Source organism: Ceratotherium simum, chromosome 27 (genome assembly GCF_057802395.1).
Source record: "Ceratotherium simum simum isolate JZ-2026a chromosome 27, ASM5780239v1, whole genome shotgun sequence".
Classification (NCBI taxonomy): Eukaryota; Metazoa; Chordata; class Mammalia; order Perissodactyla; family Rhinocerotidae; genus Ceratotherium; species Ceratotherium simum.
Window position 1 is genome coordinate 35,049,784 of NC_141926.1, and position 16,248 is coordinate 35,066,031.

General features: G+C 36.7%; 1 protein-coding gene across 1 annotated transcript in view; it reads right to left on the bottom strand.

Annotated features, from left to right (window-relative positions):
- Positions 1 to 16,248, bottom strand: part of GBE1 (1,4-alpha-glucan branching enzyme 1) — a 266,110-nt gene that overhangs the window by 15,319 nt on the left and 234,543 nt on the right. Inside the window, exon 14 of the mRNA XM_087418209.1 lies at positions 15,121 to 15,251. Within this exon, the coding sequence (XP_087274335.1) occupies positions 15,121 to 15,251 (131 nt within the window). The remainder of the gene's footprint in view (positions 1 to 15,120; positions 15,252 to 16,248) is intronic.

Genomic DNA, 16,248 nt, shown 5'->3' on the forward strand with positions numbered 1-16,248 from the left:
ATTTTTTACGGAGTTTTTCTTTTTTTTTTTTTGTTTTGGTGAGGAAGATCCGCCCTGAGCTAACATCTGCCAATCCTCCTTTTTTTGCTGAGGAAGACTGGCCCTGGGCTAACATCTGTGCCCATCTTCCTCCACTTTATGTGGGATGCCGCCACAGCATGACTTGACAAGCGGCCTGTCGGTGCGCACCTGGGATCCAAACCCTGGGCCACCAGCAGCAGAGCGCGAGCACTTAACCGCTACGCCACGGGGCCAGCCGCCGGAGATTTTTTTTTAAAAAGAAGATCAAACAGGTCTCTATCCACTTGGATGTCATTTAAAAATATTTAAATATTTAAAAACAAACAAGCAAAACAAGCTCATAGACACGGAGAACAGACTGGTGGTTGCCAGAGGCGGGGGTTCGGAAGTGAGAGAAATGAGTGAAGGGGGTCAAAAGGTTAAAAAAAAGAATATATGAATTTAGTATGTTATCTTCAGATCTTATTCTTTAATCAACCCACCCATATCATTATGATTGCCACAACTTCTGGGAGCTGAGGGACCCTAGGAGAGAATCTACATCAAAGGCAGAAAACATTCCATAGGAAATTCTAAGAAACTGAGAACGAACATCTGGTAGAGTAAGAACAGGTGCTGGAAAGCAGGGAAAATTTTATGTTTTTAACAGTCTAAAAATAACTACTAGCATATGACTGGCCACAATGTTCTAACAAAATCCTCCCCTTTTTATGTTTCCTGAATTGAATTTTATTTTTTGCCAGCTACAATCCACAAAATCTTAGGTTATGGCCATACAGCATCTCAAGTAGATCTGTCCCTTTATTTTATAAATATAGCAACTTAGGCCTAGTTTATTGTCCTAGACATACATTACAACTTTTAGTTGCTCTCTCTGTTCTCTTTCCAAATGCAGGAGTAGCAAAGACTTCTAATGTGTTACTGTATAGTTTACGAATGTGTACGTGTGTTAGTGTGAGGTAGGGGGGGGTGTGTGTGTGTATATCTGATTTAGGCATTTCCATCTTTACTTATGTGATCTAAAATACGTATTAATTTAAAAATTCAACCCTGGAAAGGAGTTACGATATTTCAATCATATTTTCAAAACTATTTTATGAATGTAGCATTTACAGCTATGTTACCTTCAATGGAAAATATCCATTTAGCTTTTTTCTCTCCTTGACTTCAATTTAAAAAAAATCCCCAAATATTACAATATTTCTAAAATAAAATTAAAACAGAGAGTAATGTGAAAATAAATACAGAATTTACTATTGAATGTAGTCAAAGGATATTTTAAAATACAATGAATGCTAAATGCAGCTTCTCTTTAAGGGAGCAATGGTTTTTTTTTTTCACTCTTATTAGTTCACATTAAAATTTTAGTGTCCTTGAAAAAACCAATATCTTCATCACGAGCTACATATGCATTCAAGTTTGTGAACACTGTCTTCATTAAAAGTTTAAATGACAACACATACTTTAATTAAGTGCAAAATAGAAATATATTTCTAGTATAATCTAGGATGTATTCATTTCATCAGTAATAGGTTTCTGATTTTAGACTGAAAACTTAACTCCAATTCCTGCAAGTTTACTTCCTTGGCTGTAAATTTTCAGAAACTGTACAATGAAGAATCACAATAAAAAAAACTTAAAGGTTAAAGGGCTCAAATATTATCTACTGCATTAAATAACAGATTGTTATGCTTTCTGAAATGCATTTTTATGCAAATTATTAGTATATTCTTTGGCATGCTTAATGACACACATCAGTAAATAGCAAATCGAATGATAAGACAAAATACTGAGTACTATATATTTCTCTATGCAAACAGGAAAATTATTCTAAATACTTTACAGAATACTTTGACTAATCTAATTAGGAACTTTTCTTTGTTCTAGAAGACGATATAACTTGAACTAAAAAATGCCATTGTTTCTTAATAGCTCAAGAAAGAATAATAATGGAAAAAAATGCCCACGCTTAAAGAATAATAATGAAAAACTATGCTCACACTTCTGGCCTAACCTCCCTCTAAAATTGTTGCTCTTTGAGTGCCATTAAGGATTACCCAAAGAACTTGTAAATTCAATTATTTGATGAAGCAATAGCAATTACTTAGAACAGCAGACGAAAAAATAACAGATTTTTTATTCACCTTTTAACCACATACTTGGTCATCAAAATGAGTTTCAACCAGGCAGATTCAACATTTTTTACAAACACATTGTGCTATTGAACTCAAAAGAATTTTGACTTAGGCTAGAAACACCTTTGCCCAAATTTACTCTAATATAGCCTTCAATGGAGTCCAACACAATATATATAAATGGAAAAGATAAGTGGAAACTTCAAAGTCCCTGAAAAATAATGACAATTTTAAGCAGTAAGTAAGCATCATTTGAGCCATTTCAGGCAGGCAGACAGAACAGGAGAAAGCATCTTAAAATGGTAAAATATGGTGGGTGCATCGATAGGCTTTGGGGTCCAACAATTACACTCTAACCCCAGTTCTGCCAATTACCAAGCGTGTGTCTCTGAGCAAGTTACTGAACTTCCTAGAGGCCCAGTTTCTCCTTGGATAATGGAGGTTCTACATCAGAGGGCTGTTGTGAGGAATGACTGAGGCAACGTACATCGAGTGCTTAACACAGCGTCTAGCACTGGGGAAAATGCTCAAATCATTAGCTGCTGTTTTTATTATTATTACCATAGACCCTGGACCATTTAAAGTGCTGTCTTAAGTGAGGAAAAATGTAAAAGTGGGTCTCTTTATTCTTGCTCTTACTTTTTACACCCAACCTGGCCTCTTCTTTAATGACCTTTTTTTCCATTCCATTCTCCTCATTGTCTTTGTTCTCATTAGGATCGAAACACTTTTTCTGTTACACAAAAAATTTAACATTAAAGCTTAATTGGACAGTAGATCCAACTCTTTGAGGACTATATACTTTTTTAAATTTTAAGGTTTTTTTTTTTTAAAGGAAAATGCTTCTCGAGCTTCTTCCTACTCTGAGCACCCTAACTGAACATTAAACACCTCCCTACACCCTCTTGTACTGGTCCTGATTTTACACTATAGCATTATTAACTTTTAACATATTATAAATTTAATTATTATATTTTTCTGTCTCTATTAAAATACAATCTCTATAAAAGATTTCTGTCTTTCCCTACACCTTCTTCCTGGGGATGATTTACATAATTCAAATGAGCAAAATTTCTGGCAAATTCTACGTAGATTTAATTATTTATTTTGAAGGTTATTTCACAAATGTAAGTTTTATTTAGACTATCCAATTATTATTAAAATTCCAAAGTGATGAGACTATTATGGTGATGAGAGAGTTCATCAAATCCAGCAAGATGATGCTATATAGCCCTTAGGTAAGTCGTCAGAGGCAGTCAGCAGACCAAATATCACCAGGAATAAATTTCCTATAATAAAAATTATTAAGGTGAGAAAAGGAAATATGTACAATTAAATGCTTCTAAGATAAATCTACAGGATAGCTCATCTCCCTCAGTTTGTCCAAGGCTGTATCTATTGTGTGTGGCTAAAATAGATTACAACACCCATGCTGTAAACCTATGCCGGTAACACGGGACTAGTGTGCAAATCATAACTTCTACACTCAAGGAAGAACATGAGCAACAGCTTATTAAGAAAGCTGATGACAGTAGAACTCATCTTTCACCTCTTTGTAGAGCGTTCTTTCCTCTGTTGTATGGGATGTTTACTTCAAAAACCCTTTTATCCTCTAATATCCTTCAGCACCTATCATGACGCTTTCTCAATCAGCACTTGAAGTTGAAATACGCTTAGGTTTATATCCTACTTTAATATAAGATCTGAGTAGTCATCTTTTTACTTAAAAAGTTATTCTACCCTTTTAAAGTGGATATGTTTGTTTTTAAAATATTCCATTTAAATTGATCTGTGCTTTTGAGTGTCAGAAACTAGGATAGTATAACACTGCAGAAAAATGACATTTAGTAAGAGGCACCATTAACTTTTACAAAGAGAAGCAGGGAAAACAAATAAAATTATAAGTAATTAGTGAGCCACACTTTATCTATTTTAATTGCATTTCTACAGGACAAGAAAACGATAAATTATCAGGTGCCCAAATGAAAAACTATGCTGAACTTAGAAGAACTAGATTTAAATCACATTTATTCACTTACTAGGAATATGATCTTGAGAAAGTTATAAATCTTTCTGCTGTTCCTGTTTAGGTTGAGGACAAAAATACTTGCCTGACCCGCATCACTAAGACGCTGTGAGGATAAGACGAGTCAATGTAAATAAAAGCACATATACACTGTGGAGTGCTATGCAAATTTAACTTCTGGTAATAAATAGGAAACCGTCTCCTAACCCAGCCAATTCTATTTAATTTGAATGGGCTAAACCAGGTCATGCTAGAGCTCTTCTACCTCTCAAAAATCTATGATTTCATGCTGCCCAGTATTTCCTAACAGTCATTAAACATCACAAAACTGCACTTGGTGAACAGGGCAGAGATCAAGGTGGGAGGGGTGATGAGGGCCCATCATCACGGAGCTGACAGTTGAAGCTACGAGTATGTGCGAGTTGTTCAAGGGAAGAGTGCCAGGAAAGGGAAGAAATGATTGGATTTGGATCTGAGGGAAAAAGCTACCACAAAGAGTGAGTAAAGAGGACAAGAAAATCAAAATAGTGCTGCAGCGTATGGAGAAAGGGGGTGAGGAAGAAAGGTGGGCCGACGGGACAGGAGGGAGGAAGGATTTAGCAGGAGGAGGAAGATGCGTAATTTCAGGACTGTGAAAGGACAGAAATCATTTTGCAGTGGAGAACTGGGGAACAGGAAATGAAAAAGGAGGACGAGAGAATGTGGGCAGCAGAGAGGATTGGTACCCTTTCCTCTTGCCCTTTCTTTGCCTTCCTTTTATCATCAAATTTCTAGTGCACCTTTTGAATGATGATGACAGTAATGATCACAGCAGCAAACACTTACTGAGCTCAAACTGTGTACAGGACACTGTTGCTAAGCCTGTCATAGGCATTAACTCATTTAACACTGAAAATAATTCTATGTGTTGGTGTTTTAAAGATGAGGAGACTAGGAAACAAAGAGGTCACTTTCACAACACGAGTAAGTGGAAGAGACGGAAATTGAACCCTCAAATGGTCTTATTACAGTGCTCGTGCTCTGAACCACTATCCCAGTGACCAGAACAAATTTCCCCACATTCACAAATACAAGAACCAGAAATACCTGCTACTACTGTGGCCGCATCAGTTACATGAGCCTTCGGGAGACAAAAACGTTAGGGGAAGAGACCAGACTGAAGAAAATAACATCTTAGAGTCAGAAAAGAATGCTACCACCAGAGAAACTTGTTTTCTTTAGCTGGAAAAAAATGAAGAGTGTTGGCAGGGAAGGTAGGAAAGTGAAAACTATCTCCCTAAATAATAAAGAGCTCATGGGGAAAAAAAATTACAGTAGTGTTTATAATTTTACAGACAAGGAAGACAATTTTATGTTTTAATTAATGTTCTTGTAATAAAACACTTATTGTCTGCCAATAAAAGGTAATAGGATTGCACTTTATTAAGTTGTACATTAATTAAATAATTTTTCTTGATGTCTAAAGAATACTTTCCTTATTCAACAATTGATACCACCTAATTACCAAAAAAGAATCATAATTAATTTAAAAAATAAATTTCACAAATATAATAGGAATTAATTAGGCATTTTTCCACCATTAGGCCAAGAGAGACTACATTAATAGAATTAGAGATGGTTCTTACACATGGTTATAACTGAAGTCACTATTTCCAAGAGCATGTTGTTCATGGCTCTACTTTTTCCACTTTTCTCTGGAGAAACAGACACTCTTGTTTTGGTTGTAGCATCTATCATGTTCTTTTTTTTTTTCGCTGAGGAAGGAAGATTCGCCCTGAGCTAATATCTGTGCCAATCTTCCTCTATTTTGTACGTGGGTCACTGCCACAGCATGGCCGCTGACGAGTGGTGTAGGTCCACACTTGGGAACCGAACCTGGGCCGCCGAAGTGGAGCATGCCAAACTTAACCCCTAGGCCATGGGGCCAGCCCCACAACCATATATTCTTGGGAGCCCTTGAATAATTATGTGGAGCTAGTAGTTACATCATGGCTTAATTTTAAGAAATTTTCTGGGGTATTCAGGCACCATTTTCACATATAAATGAAATATTGACCACTCAGTTTGACCCTGTGAAATTCTGAGTTAGAACACCTTAACAGAAACTGGTAGAAATGAAAATATCTCACTTATAGAAGATCTAAACAGCTTTCGACAGGCAGGAGATACTCATTGAAAAAAAAGGCTAATTTCTACAAAGATTCAGAAAGAAAAAGTAATTTAACATTCAATATTAAGAATTTATTTTAGACACAGAATGCTCTATTTAAGAAACACTAGCATCAGATATAAAGGTGACAAATACAATCGATTTTTTGTAATAGAAGAGAACCATCTGTTTTGGACTGATTAAATAAAGGACTATTTTAAAAGAAAGGTTAGATATGAAATCTTTCAGGCCAACGTTTTCATTGTAGATGCCCTTCTTCCACATTTGCAATGCTGTTCCCTAGGCAAGGAAAAGGTCCACCAAATGAGATAGTGTAAGGTGCTTGCAGAGAGCCAGGCATATAATAAGATTGTAATAGATGGTAGATCTTATTATGCAAGTCTGTTCAGCAAGTATTCTGACAACAGATTCTAGTGCATTAATTTCAAATTCTACAAAATTATGATGAATTTTATTGATAATATTTAATCAATTTTTCCTTTCTACCATTTAATTAAATATCTGCTCTAAGGGAAAAGCAACAGATTATACTAATCTTTGTGTTTTAATTACTTAAATTTAAACCACTTCAGGGGTTCTTTCACCATTAGGTAGCTGTATCCTCTATCCATCCATCCATCCGTCTATCCATCATCCATCCATCCACCCATCTGTCTGCCCATCCCTCTATTTATCATCACTCATCCATCCATCCATCAAGAATTTACGAGTTGCGAGTACCTAACATATTCTAACTAAAGATATAATTGCTAATTTCAGGTAAGACTCTCAGTCTTACCATGTATCTTGGAGTCAACTTCCAAATAATAGTAACTCTTTTTACGAATTGGTAAAAATGATTACCATAGGCACTAATGTTTTTCCCCCTTATTAGTGCTAAAGTTATTAGGTCAGTATGTACTGTTTTTAAAGGTTACAATAATGTGTCTGATTTCTTTGTCCCACAGAAGAACAAGAAATAGAGGACAAAAATCTTAACTGAGCTATCGTCAGATGAATTTCTGGAACCAAAGGAGATCATCACTGTACAACTGAGCTATGACTCAAAAAAAACAGAAAGGCTGTTGAATATCTCAGAGCACTGAGACACTGAATAGCACTCAGCTAGTCACAAAAAAACCTAAAACCATTTGTGTGTAGTAAGGGCTTGCTCATTATTCAGTACTGCCTATCGTCTTATGAATATATGTTAAGTCAATCTAAAAGTGTTACAGCAGTTGCAATATTTTAATCATGCAAAATATTTTTCTTACTTTGTGATTCATCTCAAATTTCTGGTAGAAACATGAGGCTAAATCAGAGGCTCTTTATTGCTGGTGGAGGTGGGGGTACGTGTCTGTCATTATCATTAAATTACAGGGATTGTTGGACAGTGTTTAACAATGAAAAATGATCAAAAAGACCGCTAGGTAATGTTTAAAAGTATTACTGGCATCTTGAAACTAAAGAAGGCTAACATAGGCAATGAGTGTAGCTCCATTTTTGAAGCTATAGAAACAAAAGGAGGACCTAGATTAAATATGAAATGGTTCGTAGTATTGTCTGTCTCTTCACAGAAAGAACAGCATGATTAAATTGCAGCATACAGTAAAAGCAGACACACACACCCACACACACATACACAAATACACACACTCACATACACAAGAAAAAGAAAGATGCTTGTATGTATTCAAAGTCACTGTTGCAGATCTTTTATGAGAAAATCTTGTATTTTTTAAGATTTTTTTTTACCAAAACATCTATAAACCAGAAAGTTGAGATGCTCTAGTTTTTTAATCTAGAAATTAACCTTTATATATAAAATCTTGATAGAACATGGCATTTAGCTAATCCTAAATTAAATCCTTTGTTTTTATTTGTTGCATAAAGCACAGATTCTGATAAACACGGAGTGTTACATAACCACGCTCCAAAGGCTTCTGTAAACTAAGTAACGCGCAGCAGCATCTCAGCTTCAGCGATCACACTCCAGTGAATCATCCAAGTGACCTTATTTGCTTATTAGAAACTCTGTGTACAGGTTGCAAATGTCAGAGTCTGAATTTACATTTTAAATAGTACATCTTGCAGAAGTTTAATGATAATATTTCAGAGATCTTGGGTCAAATCCAACTATTTACTCATCTGTTCGCTTAGCTTTAAATATTTTTGGCCTGGATTCTCATATTCTTCACAAGCCATACTTTCTGATCACTCCTCTTAACATTTCAACATTGTAACAGTTTGAAACACCATTTGGAAAGGGGGCTGCTATCATACCATTATTTCCACACCCACCTCAACAGCATGCTGACGAATAACTTTAAAACATTTGATTTTAGTGTTGTTTATGCTCTCAGAAAGATATGCATCTGTGTACACCAAAGACACACACCTTATAAATAAACTGTGAGGGCTTAAAGTTTACTCTGAATATTACACAGTAAACTTAAATGGATGGAGTGCATCAGAGGAGTTTAACTGTGAACACAGAACCACGAGACATTTATATTCTACTCTAGAATATGGAGAAATCACAATAATCATTTTATCTCTTTTTTTCTTATGGAGGATGGTGACAGGGGTCACGAGGAAGAATTTCTGGGGAAGAATTTGTGGGGGGTGATGGTGGGGTGCTGAGGGAAGTTAGTGGATGAGAGAGAAGCTTGTCTGTGCCACGAATTTGTGTCTAATTTTGTCATGCTACCTATTTCTCCAGAACTGTATCAAAATCATTTTGACCATTACTGAAATAAGTCATCATCCATAATGCTACTGCTATCACCACCAACCACATGGGCATACCCATGAACAGACAGAAAGAGGCACCATGGTCTAGAAGAACGAATGTGGGCTTTGCAGTACACTGCTCACCCTTCACCAGCTGTGTGTCAGAGGGAAGGTAGGTAGTTACCTAAAGGACTCAGTTTCCTGATCTGTGACAGGAGGCTAACAGAACCTACCTTATAGGGGGGCCGAGAATACTAAACTAGTAACTTAATTAAAATGGCTAGCAAAGAGAGGCCCTCAAATGACGTCCCCAACACCCACACTCTCCCCCACATCATACTAAATGTGGCATCATCATTTGCTTTATTCAGAACAGGTTAGAACGAGCAGTTTGTCCCTGGGGGCTCAGCCGTTTTCCTTTTGATTCAATGCTGATTTGATAATGCTCCAGGTGAAGAAATGTGATGAAAGAAATACAATAATGATTCTGGTAACATAAAGGGCATATGTTTCTTTCTTTCTCTATAGCTAAACAATGTAACAAATGTGACACATCAAGAAAATGTATTTTATCTTCCTAAGCACGTCATGTGTAACCTGCCTGCTTACCCAGGATACTTAGGTCTCAGTTCTGCATCACCCACATTGCTATCTACTGTATTAAAGAAGGCTAGTGATTAGTACACTGAACAACGGCAGCTAAAAAGACCAAGGCAAGACAATGTATAGGCAAAGGGTTGTTGCTGTTGTTGTTTCTCATTTTCTAGAATACGGCAGTAGATTCCTTTTGCAGAAACAATACTACGTCCTTCAGCATTCACCATGAAGACCATGTTCAAAACCTTAGTGATACAAATCAGACTTCCCTCTTATCTTTCCAAATGCATCATCTTATTTTGAAGTGACAGTTAAAAGCATCCTTAAAACATTTCTTCTACCTTGCCTGGCATTACCTCCAAAACAGCTCCCCTTCCTCGATAGAGTTTCTGGGGAAGACAGTCACCACCTCTTCTCCACAGATCTGACTGAAAGTTGATGTCTTGCTATTTGATATGGAGGATATACAGGTTCAAAACATGGAACTGCTCAAGAATTCAGACATGTTACCTATTGCAGGGTTATATTTCATAGTGACAGACGTTCAAATGACTTCTTTAGAAACTTTAAATTTGTTCTGGCACCAAATCCTGCTTCCCAGGGAATTAAAAATTTGATGAATTTCTTGACTTGATTAATACATCCAATTTTGCCACTGTGGATTCTTCACAGGGAAAATCTGTATTCAATTCACTGGCTCAGTAGCTGGAAATACCAATGGCATAGAACACTGTGGACAAGCCAGGAAATACAGCATAGAAATCCAAGTTTTTTTTTACTTTCTATATCTGAAATAACTCTGTAATGCTGAGCTACAATGTCGTTTAAAGGTACAAGAATAAAGTCAAAAAGATGAAAGGGCAAAAAGAAATGAGACTTATAAAATGGTAACGATAATAAAAAGGACTTTTAAAGCTAAGCTTGGAACAACAAGAAGCTGAGAGAATAGATCTATGTGCTGCTTGTGGAAGATGGTACAATCACAACAGATTAATAACAGAGAATTGTTCTGCTCTAGTATGTGTTTATCTTCTCCATTAATGGGTTAGAGGCAAAAACAATACTGTTTGTTTTTGTTCACGTTTAATGTTCAATTTGGGATTTTAGGTTAGAATTAAATGAATAAATAAAGAATATAGGAGATATGACATAATACAAGTACACATACAGAAAAACTAAAGTTTTTATTTGATGCAAATACAATATGAGCAGAAAATGTGATGGCTGCCAGTAAAGCTAATGTGACTTGAAGAGAAGAGTATCGAGACAATGGGAGGTAATGGGGCACTCTATGTCATTCTTGCCAGACTATATCTGGAATTCTGTGCTGTTCGTTCTAGAGACACAACGTAAGAGGAGTGTCAACAACAACGGGTGCATTTTGATAAGGGATATGTGATGGTAAGAGGTCTGGAAAGTATCATGAGAATCTATTAAAGAAATTAGAGGTATTTGGTCTGGAAGAGGGAAGACTAGGGAGGTGGTACTGTGAGGAACATGTTACATGCCTTTCTGATTTGGATAGCTGGCATGTAAGAACAGGCATTAGCCCCAGAGTACAGAATTAATGCATTTTACAGTTAAGGAAACATTTTTACAAATTAAAAACCTTAAATTGTTTACGTTGTGAAACAGTGAGTTCCAAGGACTGGGAACTGTTCTAAAGACATCGGCTATTATTTGTGGAGGAATTTATAGATGGGATTTCTGCACTGAACTGGGTCACTGGAGTACAGAATATTGCAAACTCCAGAAGATTTTATGATTCCAAACTAGGAGTTAGTGCTGGTGCTATGAACATAAAGCCAATTAGAAGGCATGGTTTAAGGTGTGTTGGCATTGCTCTGCTGCTCCTCTACCCTCAAAAAATAATCCTCATTATAAAATAATCATTCTTTTAGATATCCAGTCCATTAGGTCTTGCATACTTCTTGTGTATTCAGAGACTTGTTAAAATGCAAATGTCCTTAGAGGAAACAATAATATACGGGAATTAGTTACAACTTGTTGACAGAAAGACATGACTGAGAAAGGCAGCAAGAGTAAACAAGGCCCGAGTGGGCGTAAGTCTGTAGAAGACAAATCCTTGTAGTAAAAGAACCAACACTATTTCGTCAAGGTTCTCCTAGAGAGCCAACAGATTACCGAGGCTACAACTACGAGTTCTATCAAGATGTGGCCCAATTTTCCAAGGAGTCTATATCATTACAACTTTTCATGAGTGCAGTTTCTGAAATGCGTCACTAATGTAAAGCATCCCGTGTTTATTAAAATAGAGAATCTCTGAGTAACAGGTGCCTAGAGACATTTGAACAAACTGCTAAATTTCAGAAGATTCAATTTGTGGCAAGATTTATTGAAACCGAACTAGAATTTCCTATACAGTGTAACTTTGTACCACTAAATAAAATGAACTTTTGGGTGGGTTCTACTTAATAAAATATGCTATGTTATTATATATGTTTTCATTTAATAATATTTGTTAAAGTTACATAGGTTTCAGATACAAGATCAATGTAGCTTGAGTCAAGATTTTGCTCCTAAACATCATCATTGAAATTCTATGTATTTCCACTTCTCAATGATCCTAAATTAAACTAATATTTTCTCTTCCCCTAGCTGGTTACTCCTCCTTGCTTTGCTAATGTCAGAAATAATATCATTGTTCAAAGTGAAACCTTATATTTTGTCTTCTGCACGCCATGTCCAAACAATGCTGAGTTCTTTACTACAAGAAAAGGTTTCATATACCTCTTTCTATCCTATTACCATTACTTTAGTTCATGTCCTAATTATCTTTTACCTGTACTGCAATTTCTCATAATTAATATCTGTACTTCCAATCTCTCTCCTCATGAAAGCTCTGTTACACACTGGTACATGAGAACTTTTCCTAAAGCATATATTCTTATCAAGTAGCTCTCTTGCTCAAAAACTGTCAATGACTCACTATAATACTACAGAACAAAGCCTAAACTAATTAATATGCCATTGAAATCTTCTATTATGTGATCTCAATCTATCTTTTCAGCTTTATCTCTTAGTATTTCTTTTTATGGTCATCATTCTCCAATCAATCCATTGTATTGTCCATTATCTAAGGATATTCTATGCTTTCCAACAGCTGGAGTGGCCTTCCTCAATTTTTTCTACTCATTTTATTCATTTCCCAAGATCCAGGCTTAAAGATTCTTTTCCTTAATCAATCAATCAATCTCTTTCTCTCTTTCTCTCATTTATTTATTTACTTTCTTTACTTGTTCTCTGTTCTCCCATGGAACGTTTCTGTCCCATCCCATTTACTGCATTGCACCTTATACCCTAGTTTGGTTTAATACATCTCTTCTCCCCCACTTAGGGTCAAGGCCAGTGCTTAGCAAAGACTGCAGCAGATCCCAAGTGTTCTGTAAATGTATTTTGGTTTGATTATATTTTGATTTGATTATAAGCAGAATTATATTTTGATGATATTACATTACCAGGAATAAGTCTAGGGGCATTACTTCAGCAGTTTGGAGCTGAGAAGGGCTGTGTATAAGTTGCTACACATCTAGTATTTGTTTGCATTTCTTCATGGACATGGTGAGAACATTTATTTCCTAAACAGTACAGCTCTTCTTTGGTGAGATAAACCCATCACAATAATTTTCTTTATCTGAGCATTCTCTGTGTTACCTGAGGCACATTTGGGCTATCAGTCACACCTACAGCCTCCTCTCCTAAACTCTCTGATGTCATGTGGGACAGTGAGCTGCCAGGAGGGGAGAAGGCAGGGAACCACCTTTCACGGCCCTCAACGTCACTGAGAAGCGCTGGGTGGTGGCAGATGCCACAGGCTACCTACCAGACAGCACTGGCTCTTTCCTCCTTCCTGCCAGAGAAACATTCTGTCTGGGCAACCACTTCACCAAGGAGTCTACTTCCTGGAGACTCAGGGGTAATTCCTAATTAAGCCACTCATGGTGATACCATTCTCCTTTCTAGAAATTTCTCTGGGGATGTGTGACTGAATTCGGCTCAATGGAATATGACAGGAAATTTGCTAAAGTGACTTCATTCTTGAAAAGAGAAAGAAAAAATAAAATGTCTGCCTTTTGTTGTCTCTGAAGGTGACATTTGGAACCAGGGTTGTTGTCTTACAACTATAAGAGGTGCCAGCTCTTGGACACTGCTAGCACCCTGAGAGTTGAAAGCAGAAAGACAGAAAGAGCCAGGGACCTCGATGATACATTGTCACAGTGCTGGGGTCACCCTACCTCAGGGCTTTTATTATGTGGCAAAATACATTTTCCTTATTGTTTGAGCCAGTTGAACAGGGGGATTCTCTTATTGTAGCTAAGACACCCAGACACAGAGCACTTGGTATTGGCATCACGTGCTTGCTCAGGTGGCAGACATTAATCACTGTTAGGGCTTCAGGGGAGAAGCACATTATTTCTACCGCCTGCCTAAAAATTTGCGCTGGTTTGTTGTTAGGTCCTCAATCTGTCACTTTTTCCATGGATCTGGTAAGTCATAATCTCTTTAAACTATACAGTATGGTCCCTTTTGTAACATTTATCAAACTTAGAATTACTAATGTTTGTCTTCTTCACTAGTTGAAAAGCTCCATGAGGGCAGTGACTATATCTGCCAGGAAAATTCCTGTATTTACAGCACCTAGCACAGGGCTGGCGCACACGTGTTCAATAAATAGGTGCCCCGTAATCATCTGTGAAATGGATGAATGACTGAGTAAACGAATATACAGTCATGCATCACTTGATGATGAGGATAAGTTCTAAGAAATGCATCATTAGGCAATTTCATCCTTGTTTGAACAGCATAGAGTGCACTTACACAAACCTACATGGTATAGCCTTCTACACACCTAGGCTCTAGGGCACTAATTCCATGGGACCACCATCATATACCTGGTCCGTCATCGACTGAAAAGTCATTATGCAGCACGTGACAGTATAGAGAACATCAAAAACATTCTCCCGGCTACTTCCTTCGCTTACACCTCCCATGCCCTGATTCCTGACCCAGTCAGGCCTACAAAAGGGAGCCCTGTCCTGCATGTTAGGACACAGGAAAGAGAAAAGGGAAGGAAGCTATCTTTACAGCCACTGTCTGCTCTCTCAGTGGAGACGGGGAAGGAGACAATTCTCAGAGGCAACTTACAAAGTATTTTCATAAAGAGAAACTACAATCATCTTCTATATTGCATACTGGATCAAAATATTATTTAAAAAATGTTCAGAATCATACTTTTTAGAGCCAGAATGAAGTTGAGGGTTAATTCAGTATAACTAGCTGAGCAAAGATTCATCAATCACCTATTTCAAGTTCCTCACTTTTCAGATGAAGAAACTGAGTGCTACTGTCACCAAGATCAGCATCAGTCTTTCTTAGGCTCTATGATGGAATAAAAATTGAATGCAGACTGTCATACTCATTGGCAACAAAAAGGATATTTCCCTGGCAACGTCGTTCCGACTCTGTAATCGGTGTAGCTCTTGTTTGGATGGAAGTTGAAAATAAAAAGGAGACCCGCTCTCTCAAAAGCGATGATCTTATTGTCTTCGTGCTTCTCACTCACAAAGGCCTGCAAGAATTAACACATATATTACATTTAAATAACACCTAGATGCTGTTATAAGTAAATTATTCACAAAGAAGTTGTTTTTGTCTTTATTAATAGCGTTGTTAGTTATTAAGCCAAAAAAGAGAATGCCAGCACATTATATTTTTGAACATGTTGTAATTTTGCCATATCAAACTCTAAGCCAACAACAGTCTCAAAAACTGCTTAAAGAGTATAAAACTCTCATCAGCACTTGCCAACTTCCAGCAAAGCACAAAGGATCAGTGTTGTGGCTTAGGTTTTAAGTAAAAACATGGTAACTGTGCTATATATAAAGTGTTCGCGTGTGTGTATATATACTTACAAGCAAATTTTCTTTTTTAAGACTTTTCTTTTAGTCCCCTGATTAATGAGGTAAGGTACAAAAAATTACGTTTCAAAATATAATGTAACATTGTTATTATATTGAAATTTCTGAAGTTGCAGTTATCTTAAAAACTTTACATTGTTGCACAACTTCGTCAGATTCAAAGGCAACCTAAAGTCTTCATATATATATATATATATATGCCTAATCAAAGAGAAGGTCTGAAAAGAAATTACAGTATCTACAAGCTCTTTTATTTTATATACCATGTTTTACAGTAGGCAGTGAGAGCCTTTGCTATTCAAAACCACCCTCTTCCAGGCCCGGCTTTGAGAGGACTTATTTCCATGCATATCAGCTGCACCACTCTTGGTAACGTAGAAATGTGAACCAAGGCTCTAGAGTAAACAGCATGCCTTTTGGTATTCAACACTGTTCCTATTGAAAAGGAGCATCATTTTGCTCTCTCTTCTGGAAACAGCATTACTAATAAACGTGATTAGGGCATTCGTGTCATGTAGCCAATCTTACTGAATATATAAGCACCTTTGTTCAACCGTTAAAAAAAAACAACCATAGACAGCAAAGTAAAAACACATCAACGGTAATTTCAAACACCACCAGTAAAAAGCAAATGGGTTATAAGTAACA